Source organism: Hirundo rustica, chromosome 3 (assembly GCF_015227805.2).
Source record: "Hirundo rustica isolate bHirRus1 chromosome 3, bHirRus1.pri.v3, whole genome shotgun sequence".
Lineage (NCBI taxonomy): Eukaryota > Metazoa > Chordata > Aves > Passeriformes > Hirundinidae > Hirundo > Hirundo rustica.
In genome coordinates this window covers 91,491,567-91,507,587 of record NC_053452.1, presented here as the reverse complement: position 1 = coordinate 91,507,587, position 16,021 = coordinate 91,491,567, and the positions used below count along the sequence as shown (strand labels likewise).

The 16,021-nt window shown below is 36.2% G+C and overlaps 1 protein-coding gene across 15 annotated transcripts in view; it reads right to left on the bottom strand.

Annotated features, from left to right (window-relative positions):
- The window catches only part of DST (dystonin), a 297,150-nt gene that overhangs the window by 122,255 nt on the left and 158,874 nt on the right, over positions 1-16,021 (bottom strand). For all 15 annotated transcript variants that reach the window (XM_040059996.2, XM_040059997.2, XM_040059998.2 and 12 more), the window contains 9 exons: positions 15,623-15,806; positions 14,520-14,677; positions 14,024-14,202; positions 13,673-13,811; positions 12,639-12,832; positions 10,153-10,315; positions 9,290-9,373; positions 9,094-9,201; positions 8,259-8,357 (listed from right to left, as the gene is read on the bottom strand). In XM_040059996.2, coding sequence (XP_039915930.1) covers positions 8,259-8,357; positions 9,094-9,201; positions 9,290-9,373; positions 10,153-10,315; positions 12,639-12,832; positions 13,673-13,811; positions 14,024-14,202; positions 14,520-14,677; positions 15,623-15,806 — 1,308 coding nt within the window. The remainder of the gene's footprint in view (positions 1-8,258; positions 8,358-9,093; positions 9,202-9,289; positions 9,374-10,152; positions 10,316-12,638; positions 12,833-13,672; positions 13,812-14,023; positions 14,203-14,519; positions 14,678-15,622; positions 15,807-16,021) is intronic.

Here is a 16,021-nt window from a genome sequence, read left to right as displayed (position 1 = left end):
TGAACCTCATCAATAGTTTTCTGCCCTGAAATGAGCTGCTCAACAGTGAACCTATCTAAAAGTTTAACTTCAGTCAACTGCCTGGCAGTAACATCATGTCGGAGACCTTGAAATTTAATAGCATCGTATTCCTCTGTAAAATATTCCAGCTGAGTAGCATCATCAACAGTTCTCAAAGCCTCTTCTCCTAAGAAAGAGCTCATCTTTGCAAAGTCTTCTTTCCTAAACCCTTCGGAAGTTTTGTATCCCTGAAACATTCTCTCTTCATTACCAAAAGTCTTGTTATTTTCTTGGTTTAATGTTGTGACTTCAACATGCATGTCATAGTGTTTGTTCTTCACTATCTGCAAATAGGAAGTTTTTGACACAGTGAGAAATACAACTGCAGACTATGCTGTAAATAATTCACTCCTAAATCCACCACCAGAGAAACCAAAGGAAGAACTTGTATGCAAGGAGAAACGAGAACTGCAGGATTGGTGAGCAGAGATATAGGAAGAGCTTGAGTTTTGAAGTGCATTTCACATTTCAAATATTTATTCAATAACAGGAATATGACTAGACTAACTATCAGTAACTGTTGTTTGTTACTATATGAGCTTACTGCTGTTAATCAAAGCTTACCTTGACAAATAAAGATACGACAATATAAGTGAACTCCTATTTTCAACACAAATTTTTAAAATAATCTTTCTTAGACATTAACAAACCCGGTAGTAAGGTCTAATATAAAGCTCTTTGTGTTATGTAAGACAGAAGGGGCTCCCTTCACCAAGATAGAAACATAAGAAATATTAAACAGAATAGTAATAAAGCATAACCAAAACCAACCAACCAAATGTACTAGTAAAAGGCACAGTTAGGAAGGCAAGCCCTCACAAAATGTAGTGTGTACCTCCAAGGGATGCAGTTTTACCACTCCTAATTCATGTTTTGTGTCTTCTCCGTGTCTAATGGTTTGTCTGGAACTGTGCAGGTTCCTGTTTCTCAGTGTGTCCCTTTCAGATGTTCCAGAGATTTGGCTTGCTTTATCAAAAGTTATCTGGAACTGTGTACTCATCTGCGAAACATACTCCGTAAATGACTGGGAACTTGAATCTTCTAATGATTGGTTTATGCTTGACATCTGAAACTGCACCTCTCTTGGTACTGTGTCATCAGCACTCACGTACAATGTATTTTCTTCTATTTGATCAGATTTAAAACCAAATCTTTCCTGTTTCTGCCTTAACAAAGGTGAGCTTGGTTTTGTGCGTGGAGGAAGCTGTTCAAATTCTTTAGCTGCAGTCTCACTCAGGTAATTGAAATCATTCCCTCTTCTCTCACAGCTCAATTTAAATCCAGAATCTTGGAGCTTATTATTTTGCTGAACTTCATTCTGAAATGAAAGAAACCTGTGTTCACTCTCCCTGACCTGCAGATCCATCTTCTGTTTCAAGCTCTCAACCATGCGCTTCTGTGCTTCCAATTCTTCCTCGAGCTTCCTGCACTTCTGGTGGTAGTCCATTTCAGCCTGCTTCCCTTGCTGTAGTTGTTCATGACACTTTTTAAGCCTTTCTTGCAGATCTTCCATTTGCCTTTTGTACAACATGATGTTTTCCTCAGCCATATGCTTTTCCTGCTGAAGAGCAACACATTCTAGTTTTATGCCAGATATATCTTTTTCTGTGATGCTATGGGATTCCAGTAACTTTTCAACTTTTTTCCTAAATTCCTCTGCAGAGTGTTTAAATTTAATGGATTCTTCCTGAAACAGAATCATCTTCTTGTGTGCCATCTGTTCATCCAGAGTTTTCTGATGGAGCTCATCCTGCAATTTTTTTAATTTGCTACTTAGTTCTTGTATATGAGCTTGTTGTAGTGCTATCTTCTGCTCACTCATTCTCTTTTCCACAGTTAGAGCATTCATCTGAGCATTTAAATTTTTAACCTCTCGGTCAATGCTAAGGGTGGAAGCATTTTGTTTATCAAATTTTTGTTTATAGTCACTAGCTAAGTCTTTTGTTTTCGCAAGATCAGCTTCTAGGCTTTTGATTTTACATATAAATTCTTGCTCAATTATTGTTTGTTTATGCAATTGTTCATTTGTTGTACGCAACTGTTCTTTGAAACCATCTGCTAGGGCTTTCAATGCATCATTTTTCCTCTGAATAGTTTCCTTTTCCAAAGTCATCTTCTCTGATTCGGACTGAATTTGCTTCATCAGTAATTTTGTTTCAGTGTTCCATTTATTAAGGTCTTCTATCTGTTGTTTCAAAGTTTCTGACATCTGATTACTTTTGGTTAATTCATTCTTCAGCATCTGAATTTCATGCTGGTTTTCTTTCTCTACTTTTGTTTTTTGAAGCAACTGTTCTTTAATTTTCTTATATTGGTCTTGAAGATTATTTGCTTCTCCTTTGCATGACTGTGTTCTGTGTTCCGCTGCCAGCTTCTCCTTTTGAAGGGAACTGATTTGTGAATTTAAATGTTTGATAGTGATTTCAGTTTTGGTCTGTGATCTGGTTAATTCCTCAATTTCTCTTTTTAGCTGTGTCTTTTCTTGCTGAACAGATTTCAGGTCCTCCTGATAGTTCATCTTAAGTTTTTTAAGATCCACATTTTCTTGCATCACCTCTTCAGCTTTACCTGAGGTTCTCTGTAGCTGCCTGTCCAGTTCTTTCAACTGTTGCAAATATCCCTGCTCTACTTGGTCTTTTTCCTCCAACCTAATTTTTAGGCATTTAAGTTCACTGTTGACTTTATCTAATTTTTCTTTTAATAAACGAGACTTTTCTTCTGTTGATGATTTTTGAAGCTCGATTTCATTCAGTTCATACCTCAGGTCTTTAATAGTTTTATCAGCTTTTTTGTTAGCAAGGGTCAACTCATCTATCTTTTGTTTAAGCTCTTCTATTTTTTTGGCTTCTAGTTTTTTCTGGAAACTCATAATTTCAGAATCAATCCTACACTGGCTGCCTTGCCCAGCTGTGAAAGTTGGCAGGGAAGTTTCTCTAGTTACAGAGTATGTGCCTTCAACAACCTTCCTTCTGGATTCAGTTCTCTCTCTTTCTTGAAGCTTTATTTCTGATAGGTTCCCTTTAAAGTCAAGATCTTTTTTCATTTGCTTGATGAGCTTCATAAGTTTCTCTTCTCCATCTGTTTTTTTCTTCAGTTCCTGCATCAAGGTTTTTTTTTGTTTCTCTAAATCATGAAGATTAGTATCTTTTCTTCTTAGAAGCTCTTCAAGGTTTCTTCTGGTGGAGGTGCTTTCTTCTATTTGATTCTGAAAAGCACGGAGGTTTTCTTCCAGTATACCTCTCTGAGTCTCTGCCTGAAAAATGAACTGCCTTACACACTCCAACTCCTGCTCTGCATCTGCTTTCTCTCTCTCAATGCTTTCTAGATCTGTACGACACTGCTTTGCCTCCTGCTCAGCCTTGGTCTTCTGAAGGCAGAGCTCCTCCATGTCCTTTTGCTGCTTCTTACGCTCTTTTTCTGCAGCTTCTCTCACTTTAGGGAGCTCCTGTTCCACTTGGATTTTTTGCTTCTTCATATTCTCCAACATCTCCTCAAGTGTTTTTACCTTTCCCATGAGTTTTTTATTCTCATCAGCTGTGCTATTTTGCTGTGCCCTTAGATCTGAATATGCTTGACGTGCAGATGCTTCCTTATTCTTTAAAATCTGTAAAAGAATAAGATAAGTTGGAATTAACTTTTTGTAATACAGCATATGGAACTTATTAGGCTCTTAGAAAAGCAGAAGGGAAAATACTTACTCATATATATATGGTATTCCAGAAAGCAGGATGAGCAGTTCCCACCACCATCACCTTCTCTTGAAGGCTTCAGGAAGTTACCATTAGCCAAATATGAAACCCTTGACAAAGACATCCACAAAGCGAAGAAGTCCTGAAGCCTCTCACTTCAGTCAGATGCCTCTTAGCAGAAAGCAACACCAAACAGCTTTAGCTTCCTCTCCAAACAAATAGGTAGAGCAAACAATGACCCAAACACAGTATGCAAGAATTCCCAAAGAGAAAGTGGCCTACCATTTCTCCATCAGTTCCAGCGGGAACTAGAAGAAGGATTTAAGCTTGCAAGCACAAAGGACACAAGAAAAGTGTGGAAATCCCCTCCAGGCAAAGGAACAGTATCTTAGAGCCAAAATGCAGCAGCTCCAGAAAGAGCAGCATCCAAACCCCCGTACGTCTGTGCTCCATAGTGTACTCCCAGTGCCAGTGCCCCCACTGACGCAGCTGGGGGACCAGCAAGAGCACAGCTGTTCTGCAGTGTAGACACAGAAGTGCAAACATGGTAATTAGGAAAATCCTAATGAAAACCAGCTGTCTGGTAGTCTCCATATACTGGCAGATGCAGAGCAAGTCTTTTAATCAAGAAGTGTAATCACCAGCAGTAACATGGTTGAAATGATACATACCTTGTCTTCATTAGCACTATTGTGGTGCTAAGTTACCAAATGTGAGCTAACATGAAGTAAGAACACACCTATATTCCTATGATCATACAAACAGGGCATGAAGGGTAACGACAGCAATGTTTTCAAACAAATAAACTGTTGGGTTACTTAAAATTTACCAGATTTACTTGATTTTTCATACGATATCTGAGACATTTCTTAAAAGGCTAATGCAAAGGCAGCTTCTTCAGTTCCTTTCCATGTTTCCCGGTATTATAATTTTGAAAAGGCCCAAATAGAAACAAAGTATTTAAATTGACTTGTTACCAGATCTTTTATACTCACATAAACACAAAATCTAAGGTAGTGTACTTGAAAAAGAAGACCTTTATAGATACAGTAACAAACTGTATCTTCTTAGATTTCATTTTTCTAGTCAACATGCTGAGCATCAGTTGGGTGGAGAAAAGGATGGCAAATATCAACACAAAATAAACACAAAAATTATTTTCTAAGAACTTAAAAATCTTAAGCATCTCAAAATGCACAGTAATTGATACATGATTATCATATTCATTGTTTAAATTATGTTCAATCAATCTTAAATCACTTGACCTTGACATATTTTGTGATTCAAATGTTGATTTGCATTGATTTAGAATCATTCTTAGATTAACTCTTTCATTTGCATTGCATAAAAACTCGTGTACCTTAGTAACAGTTGTGCTCCTTTTCTCTTCATTATCTTTGTCTCTCTTTTTTTGCTTTTCTTTTTTTTCAAATGAGGCTTTTATGCCTACTTTTTCACTGAACGTTTTCTGGAGTTCAGTCATTTGTCCAGGGACCTTTGTGTGATTACCCTCCTCTCTACTGTCTATTTCTGAAACTAGCAATAAATCTTGACCTTTATGACCCTCTTCTAGCCTGTCTTCTCTACTCTGCGTCTTCCCACTTCTATTTATGTTGTCCAAACCATAAGTGTTACCCTGTGGTATTTTCTTCACACTTACTTTCTCATAGTGACTTAAAAGCTTTTGTGCTAGTTCATGTTCTGATAATGGAAAATAATTCTCTCCTCCAGAAAAAATTCCTGAGAGACCTAAATTTGCATTTAAATCACCAACATTTTCTAATTGTTCTGTATGTAAGTGTTGATCATTCTGCACTGGTGATACTTGAAAATCTAATGGATAGGATTCAGAGACTTTTGCTGCACAGTGACTCTCTGAAATATTTCCTGAAGAAACAGCCAAAATTTCTTGCTCTGTATTCTTGGCTTTATTTGATTTAAAATTTGATTTTTCTAGGATTTCATTTTCTACTAGGAAGTAATCTTTATCCACAGATGCTTTCTGCAGTTTGTCAGTATTCCTTTCAACATGACAGTAAACATCTGGATTGTTCATAGATTGCAAATTTAACTTTGTTTTTTCACTTCCATTGTGCACTGCCAGCTCTCTGAAAGAGGACGCAACTTTCACTAAAGATGTTGCATACGTTGCACCTGGAAGAGAATCACCTTTTCCACCATACACTCGAAGCTCTCTGTCTTCAGATTTTAAAGTATTATGGCTCTTGCTTTCTGTAAAGCAATGCTCTCTATGCTGACATTGAAAATTAGTTCTCTGTGAAAAATGTTGCTGTTTGTAAGGGCTGATACCCAGGGCTTGCTTTGCAGTTTTTGGAGTTACTTCAGTTTTCCTTGTTGTTAGCTCGAAATCAGTTTCTGATTGCATCTCACAGTCTTCCTTTGTTGAAACATCACTCCCTACCTTTCTTGATTTTTTTTTTCCTGTGGTTTTGTGTATTATTTCCACCTCAGGCAAGTTCTTTGATTTCCCCTCTGTTTTCTGTGTCTCTCCATTAGCAATTTGCTCATCTAACTTATCACCAGGATCATTGTTCACACTCACAGAGATTTCAGTTGAAACAAAACAATCTTTTCTGCCATTTTTTTCTTCTTTACTTTGATTACCAAAACCCATTAAACTCTCCTGCTCTGTATGTAGCTTACTGTCTCTGCTGCCACTATTGCTACTTTCTTGACCACTGAAATTTAGAAGTTGCTTAAATGTTCTATCAGTTTTGATTTTACCGTATCTGTCTACATTTAATTTTCTTCTATTCATTTCCAGTTTATTTTCTGTGTATTCAGGTTTGCTGGAAGAGTTCTGGTTTTGCAAATATTCCACATCCATCATGCTTTCATCAGGTCTCTTTTCTTCTCTTAATTCAAGATCTTCATTACATCCCAAATGTTGAAAGACTTCTGCTGACTTCACAGGTTGCTGGAGTTGATTCTCTTCTAGTAAACTCTGAGCATGACAGCACATGGATTAAACTGAGATATGATGGAAAGTATATTATTTTTTTCTTTTTCTCTGTTTTCTTAATGACATTACTGAGAGTTAGGAAGAAAGACTGGCATAAAAGAAAATCTTGGAACTATCACAAACTTTAGAGGTCTGTGAAGAATTTTTCTTCCCCAAGTAAAAAAAAAAAAAAAACCCTCATTCCTCTTTTGAAAAAAATTATTCTTTTTCTGATTTGCTACCTTGATTAAAGAGAAAAAAACCCCATTATATTATTTTGAGACTGGAAACTTGCTTAGGTTATCCTCGAAGAAGCTACCAAAGATTTAGAAGGCTGACAGGAGGTAGAGGAGGAAGAAAGACGGGGGGTATTTGACTTGGAAAAAAAATAGTCCTGGAGACTTAGAGCAGACTGAAACTCTACATTTTGAAACATTCCACTTGTTCTTGCAGAGCATGAAGTCTATTGAGATTCACAAATTTCTTGATCCTTGTTCTTTGACTGACTTTTTATCCTTGATGCCATTATCATTATTAGTCATACAAAATCCTCAGTTATAATGGCTACTTATCAAGAAACTTTATGTATTTCCATCAGTTTGCTCCACCACCTAATGATGCCCAAAGATACATGCTGTTGTTAGTGTTGGTTCAGAGGTATGCAATAGCAAGACAAGCCAATAAAGACAACATCAGCACCAGAATTATATAACATTCATTTAAGAACTTTTTTTCTTTAACAATAACGTTAAAATTTATACCCATACGGTAGTGCCCTCCAATTTTATCCAATTTATACTAAAACAATGTAGTCCTTAAAGAATGACTATATCATCTCTTTCTGAGAGACAGTTTTCAAAAGAAAGTGAAACATTTAGAAGGGGTTTTGGGTTTTTTCCCCTCAATTATTTGGAAGGCTTGCTCTGCAGCAAGCATGTATTTTGAGTAATTGTCTGCCTAATTTCAATAACCTACTCTTGCTAGTAAGATCCAACTCTAAGCATAAGTAAAATGCTGTTTGACCCCAAGGAATCAATATAGTAGAAAGGCAAAAGGAAAAAAATAACTGAACAGATCAAACTAACTTCAGAAATTAATTAAGAGGGAACCTCATTTCCCTGTTGATAGGTTGTAGGTCATTAAGTGGACCAGAATGCATACTATGGAATATTAAAAATATGTATACATAGTGTATGTGCAGTGAGTTGGCCTTCATCTTAATGTCTGCTTTTATCCAAAAGATCAAGCCCAAGGGTATTAATATTGAAAGTATTAGGATATAAATTTAAACTACATCTCCATCAGAATTCAATAAATAATAGGATCTTTCTATGTGGAAGAACTGGTAAAATGTATGGATGGTACAGGATTTTGCTTATCTGAATGGTAACAGTGCTAACACTGTTATATTCCTGTATAATGTGCACTACATAAGGAATTTTAGTTTTCCACTTCTGATGGTAAATGTGAATTACTCCAACAGGTATATAGCTCTTTGTCTGCCTAAATGTTCTTTTTCCTTGGCTGACTTCCAGAGAATGACCTACCTCTTCCTCTTCCAGTCTTTTCAAAGAATCACCTGCAAACTTAATGTATTGGGTCATCAAGGTCACTAAGGCAGTGTACCGAGTCCGTAGATCCATGAACTGTAGAGAAACAAAGATGGGGAGTAAGTGTCATAGAGGTAAACACTCCCATTAAGCTTGAAAGAAGTGATAGACACTGCTCTAGAACCTATCCTGATTCTGATTTCAAAATCATGATTGTGGAATCCAAAGTTCTAATTTTGATTCCAAAATTCAATGCTGTCAAGAAAGTGCACTTGAACAAATATATCCTAAGGATCTATGAGCAGATCCATGAGAAGAAACAGTAGACAATGATTTGACTTCACAGTCACTTGATTCTTCCCCTTGTAAGAAAAGGTTTCAAGAGGGGTAAGCCAGGCTTGTCACTATTCCTCTCTCTAACAGGTAGCAGGGAGAAAGATTTATGTTTCTCACCCAAATGAAGCTGATTTGCCTTAGAATCTATCAGTGTCCAGATCTGGTAGGTTTTACTATGGTCAAGATGAACTTCTTGTTTACTGAGATCAAGATCCAGCCCAGAGGTAGTTCTAAACAGTTTTACTGAGGCACAGTTCTCATACAGCTTTTTATAATTTGGGTGACATTTTTTCATCAGCTGCATTATACTGTCTTGCTACCAAAATGCAGCATAAGGAGCAAGAGAGTATTTGCTATATTGTGTATCTATAGGGAAAAAAACCCAGTCTTTCTTAGATTACCATATTTAATCATTAATAAATCCAAAACTGAGTCCTTGTGTTTACTCTGTTTTAAGCAAAGACTCACATTTTCCTGTCATAAGAATCCCATTTACCTCTTGAATAATGAAGTCTGATGAGCTTTGCATTCTTCGGCGCTTTACTGGAGATTTTTGTTGGGAGTCAACCATAGCTCTGTAGGTCATGGTCTGCAATTCATAGTCCTGTAAAAGAGAAAATACACAAAATCATTGGCATTACACATGGTACTGACACTCAAATGTAGGATTATAAGTATAATGTTATTGCTACCTTCACAGCAGCTGAGTATTGTTCTGAATACTTCTGGCATTCATCTATTTTACTTTGTTTCATTTCAATCTCAGAAACCAGCATCTGTAAAATATGAATGTACATTTTTCATCTTTAGAAGTTATTTTTATTACTATTTTGATTAGCATTTCTACTTTATCTAACATTATCTAACATAGATAGTTCATTAACACCTACTTTATCTTAAATGCTCCTCTCCATATGTGTACAGGTAATTATGCTCAAGCCTATGTACTCAGCTTTATCAGATTTACAGTACAGAAGCAATGAAAAAACATGACAGATTTATAGTTGGTGAATGAACTTAAACAAAATCAGGAATATATCATTTCATGAATATAATTTATTATCCTATCTATTTATACTGCATTTCCTTCTTGCAAGAGACAGAGGTTGAGTTTAGCTCTGCTTCCATGAAAATATTTTTACATCTGTTAGTTAAAAAAAAAAAAAAAAAAAAAAAAAAAAAAAAAAAAAAAAGCGCAGCATTGAAAATTAAATTTTGTGGTAAAGGGAGCCCAGAAGTTTTAAGGTTTTGGTGTTCTTGCACACTTGAGGACCCAACAATCTGGTTTATAAAACAGTGACAAGAGTCACTGGGTGATACATTCATGGCTGCACTATAAACACAAAATCATAAAACAGTGACAAGAGTCACTGGGTGATACATTCATGGCTGCACTATAAACACAAAGTCATAAAATCTGGTGATTACTTGGAATTTTACGGTAAGGTTGATGGGTATAAGCCCCTCATATTAATAAACAAGACTGAGATCCCTGATATTGCAATTCTTTGGTCAGTGCTTACTACAGTGGTTTGCCATAATATCCCTTGCATACCTTATGCTGGTTCAATTGCTTAGCCAATGCTTTGCTATTTTCAGGATGTATTTCTTGAATCTTTCGCTGAGTATCTTCCACTTGTTGAATCCAAGTGTCCAAAGAATTGTAAGTGTCTTTGTAATACTTCAGGGATTTATTAATACCTTCTAAATCACGCAACCTGATTTTATTTTAGGAGACAAATCAAAGGGGAGAAGATGATGATTAAAGACAAAAAATACAACACTGAGGTAAATACAGCTTTAAAGGCTTCAAATGCCTTAGCTCTGTTACAGTTCACAGTATAAACATACTAAAGTAACACTAATTAAGCAGCAAATTCAGTCCTCAAATACTAGGGCTCCCAGCTTAATGAGCCCTTTCCATTTGTCATAAACAATGTCCAGGAGAGATGCTATTACACAAGAAACTCTATCTCCCTCATCAGTGTATTCAACTGCATGAAACTCCAGGAGCACAGAAAACCCCAAGAGGGAGGGCTCTGCTACAACAATCATCTCTGTTACAAGAAGTGAGAGTATTTAAAATGTGACCTATGGATCAAGAAGGATTATACTATGCTGGAGTCAAGTGGTGGTTCACCATACTCTCTATGTCTCCCACAAAACAGCAGGAGTTACACTAAAACTAAAGACTGTAAATATGCTAATGTGCAAAAGTAATTGAACATGTACATCTAATTTTAAATCATGTTTTTGACCTAAAAAGAGAGTTCTGTGTATTTCTTTAAAATCATTCCCATACTGAGGCGGATATGCTGACAGTTTTTCTTTCATGATCCTTATATTTGTTATCATGGTGTGATTTTGGTGGTTGCTCTGTGCAGAGCCAGGAGGTAGACTTCATGATCCTTATGGGTTCCTTTGAATTCAGGATATTCTATGATTCTACTTAAAATATCATATAAATATCACCACTCAACACTGCAGAATAAACAGAATTAAACAACGTTTTACAGTTCGAATTGGAATGAATACTTTGAATTGATCTAGTGTTGTTCTTAAGATGCAAAAAAGAGATTAAAAAAAAGAGGAAGCAAAGGAATTTTTTTTGCTCAGGTTTCATACTTTAGCATGTTTTAAAGCTAGTAACCATGAAAAAGAGAAAGGATTATGATAACTGCAGCCAATATTTGTACATACATTTTGTATAATGATTATCAGTGTCAAGGTGGTAGGAAGAAGCAGAGATAATATTTGCAGAAAGCAGCTTTACAGCTGTACTGTTACAGTTACCACAATCTATGCTATTTACGCCAGAAGCCACTACATACTAGCAGTCATTTTTCAGCATATTCTGTTTAGGATACAGTCCTGGGAGGAGAGCATGTGGTTCATGCTTACTCTCTTGAAGAAGTAAGAACACTTCAGGACCTCATAAAACTATTCTTTAATCATTTAAATTGTGTCACACTAACAACTGCTGAAAAATCAGAGATGGAATTTAGGCTAGCTATTCTGCAGCCAGCTTTAAATGGGTGACCTCTTTCCCATCCTCTTTCTAACTTCCAGCAACATTAAACAAACACAACTAAACTACAAGTGAATAACTTCAATATTGCAGCTGAATGTATACTCATCCCTTAGAAAAGGAGGACAAAAATGTGACAGGTTGTTGTGTGAACTTTTATATCAACAGCACTATCTTCAATGTTCTTTTTCAGGCTACCTATAATGACAAACTAAAGTACATTTCAAAGGAATTAAGTTCAGACTGCACAGTACAGAACTCTTTAACACTTGCCCATACTTTTTCCTTCAGCCTCTACAGTTCTGCTTCCTATACATACAGGAAACAGGACTGTAGAGACCAAAGAAAAAGCACTTCCAGGAATTTCACGTATGGACATCTCCTTCAGAAATATGGGTAGGTCTGTTCTGCTGTATCTGCACATCTGTGTAGGCATGTGCAATTGAGCAACATTTTTCAGTATCAACTGGACAGTAAAGGGCTGAATTTAGACCACTATCTCTACTGGATATTTAAAAAAATAAAAGGCACTTCACCAAAAAATTATAGCACCAAAATTATCACAGAAGTTGATGGAAGCTAAAAACTTCCAGACTTAACACTTGAGTAATTAAAAGCAAATTAAGGTGAATCCAATCATAACTGATGAAACAGCCCATCAGAACTAATTATGTGGAGAAACAGATGGTACTTCCATAGGACTGCCAGGCATTTCTGTAGGTTTGGGGTTTTTTTAATGAAAAAAGACAATTTCTCTCCACTGTGTATCAGTAAGTAGTAAGTTTCTGTAGCTTGATCCTCTTCTGGAGCTTAACAGTCACAGACATTCCCAGTGGAAAAGTAAGACAATGTTGTCAACAACACAATAAAGATCTTCATCCCAGCACATTTCACAAACAGTTCAGAAAACTATTCAAACCTGTTTTAACTTTCATTTCTGTTTGTTTTTCCTCAGAAATAAATTTTAAAAAAGCATAAAACATAAACAGATGATAATAAAGCGTCATACAAACCTATTTTCAATTTGAGAATGAACATTTTGCCACCTCTCAGCCAATTGATCGACTTTTTCTTTATGCCAGTCAAAGTCAAGATCACGCTCCTTGTGCATTTTAAACATCTGATCACTGATCATCTTTGCCTTCTGCAGTTCATCCTCTAAGGCATGGAATGTTTGTCTTTTCTCATCTACTTCAGATCTCCATTGCTAGTAGGTGATAAAAAAAAGTTGTAAATAACTTCTAAATTATTACACTATTTTATCAATTAGTATTTTACACAAGTATGCTGTATAAATGAATCAAGAAAAATGTTTCAATTGATATTTTACTTCTGTTTGCTCAAATACTCAAGTGGCACCAGAATGGGTCTGAGGCAATAAACTGCAAAATAATTCTAAGTAACAGCAATCCTTACAACACATAGATCAAAACAAAGAGATCAAATGAACACACTCACCTTCTAAACTACAGCTTTCAAAAAAAATTTATTAGGCAGATGCCAATCATTCTATCTAGCTAAAAAGCATTACTCATGATTTGTAATATCAAAATGCATAATATACAGCAAACAAAAAATGCTGCACTTCATTCTTTCCACTTCTCAAAGATATCTGCCAAACTTCCTAAGAAACCCTGACTAGTACACTGAAGCAGTAGCAAGAATGTTATTGTGGTCAAAATTACATATATATGGTCAAATTTACATAAACATATAAATACATGTTTATGTTACCCTAAGTATATGCTACCTTCTGAAGAGCCAAGAAAATCTTACTGCAGCATTAACAAGTGCCACTTTTGCAAGTTCAGGTACTTCAACACTTTTTGCAGCAGCAGGAAAATGCTTTCAACCTATCCAAATCCTAATTCTCCAGAGCTGCCATTTTTTTCTGAAATGTCAATCCTAATACCACCTAAAACTAAATACACAAGCCAATGTTTGATACACTATAGAGTGCAGCATAATGAAATCAGGTGTTACAAGACAGATAGCTCTTGTCTTATTTTTTTGATTTGCCCACAAAAAAGCACCAGCCAGCTCTTACCTTTAATGTACCCATCAGATTTTCAATATTGTTTTTGTCAGCCGTTACTGCCTCTTCTTCACACAACTTGGTTTCATAGTGTTTTACTAATGATTCTGCTGTTTGGGTGTTCGTCAGCACCAAATTTATAGTTTTCAGTCTGAAAAACAGACCCCTTGTTAGCTGAACCGTCAATACCAACACTCAACACATTTGTGTTTTACAGAATTTTCATGTCACAGGTTACCCCTTTCTACAATGTTAAAACATTAACTCCCTTTTCCTTGATCAGTATTATTCATACTAATAGTTTTAACTTAAGAGGAAACTGTAAACTAAAACATGTTTGACGGAAGGCAACCTAGTACATACTTATCTATGAAAATGGAAGACATGGAGTAAACTTGGTTCATGTTTTGTATAACAACATTGAGTTCAGAGCGCAGAGTAGGGACTGAAGGCGAACCAGCAGCTTGACTGAAAAACTCTTCACATTTCTCTGTGATGACTCCCAAGTCATCCTTTAGTCGATCCAGTTCTTTCTTCAGTTTCTGTAAAATGAAAGGTGATTGATACTGCTTTCATCCTACATCAATCTAATGTATACTCTAGGTATCACTATGAGAACAGGTCTGCCTTCCTTTGCTACTTTGATGATGACACCGTTGAAAGAAAATGAAGAGAAATATATGTGTAATAGGGAAACGAATGGACTTGCCATTCATCAGCATCTTTTTGCTCACAAACACAAGTTAAATATTTGACTCCTCTTTTCAAGGTACACTGCAAACCTGCCTGGTTTGCTTTTTTAAATTTGTTTTTTAAATAAAACTTTTCCTAGGTAAAACAGACTTTCTCAAAGGCTCACCTCTTGCTCTGAAATCCTAAGCACATTTTCATGTACATCATCCCTTTCCATTGGCGTCCGGATCTGCCGTATTAACCGCTCCTCACAACTCTCCAGTCTTAGTCTGATATTTCTGACTTCAGAGATGTACAGATTGTAAATAGATTCTTCCTGCTCCTCTGTTGAAAGAATTAAGGGATGTGTTAGCCAGCAAAGTAATCATGTCATTTTCACCATAACCTCACACAGTTTTTTAAGTCAATGCTCTACAGGTCTTTTCATGACTGGCCAAAATGCCATCAGTTTCCTTTGAAATTCTGGTTATAAGGCAAATCTTAGGAACTCTTAATTTTTGTTTTTATTAAATCATCTCCTCACATATGAAAATTTGCTATCTGTGATCATTCTGTACAGGCATTACCTCTGTGGTGACATCTCTAAATTCAGTGACTGATTCTTTTAATCAATGGTATTAAGGACATAAATCCTATTTCAGATGCACAGGGCACTATGTCTTTCCTGAAGTTTAGTGAACTCTGCTAATGAAGTAATCAGCTTTGCACTACTGTATTTCTTTAAGTCATCAATTGTTCAACAGTAAATCAGTAGAGCTATTTTAAGCTTTCTGTTCTCACAGTATTAACACAGTGTTAATTAGAGTTAAGAGAGCAGTAACTCCAGGCATCCTGTGGCGCTAGAAAAATAGCTAGGACTTTTTCCTTGCCTTTACAGGGTGAAAAAAGTTCTAATTCTGTGTCCTGATTTGGGATACCCTAGGAGATTCTGTTATGAACGCAATAAAGTAATCAAGCTGTTTTTCCAGCTTTCAAAACCAAGGAAAGCAGGACTAAGCAGTGAGCTGTAATACACATAATAAATTCTTAGGTGTAAAATATTTTGTAGCATTTGTATGTTATGTAACACATCAGTAGTTTTACATAGCTTAATATGTAGAAAGTTAAAAAAAAGTTAAGAGCTTCTATACAATGAAATTGCACACATTGTAAAAATTACTCTGTTCAAATCACCATGGTGTTCTATCACCATGATAGAAGATATCTTGAGATCAAGAACAAAATCTCTCCCATAACGGCATCTTTCTATGATTCTAAGCAAAGTTTTACCTCTTTCTGCAGACTTGAGAAGCTCTTGATAGTATTGCTTGCAAACATTAACCTCCCTTTCCAGCTGTGCCGTATCGGAGCTTGTAAAGATTTTGGACTCCTGGCTGTCTTCCACAAAATCATCAAAGCGGGACTGTAAATTGCTTAGAACCTGCTGATGTTCACCTGGCAGCATTGTCTTTATCTGCAACAGATCAAAGACCCAAAGCACAGTTAGCATCACTCACACAGTTCCTGTGATGCTTTTTTATCAGAAAGCGATACTAAGTTACTAAGATGAGGTTTGAGGTTCTGAAAGCTCACTGTTCCTTAGCCAGAGTCTACTTGACAGCTGACAATTTGCACTCAACATAAAACCCTTTTCCATCTTGCACATCAGGAATGGCCTCTGTTAAGCCA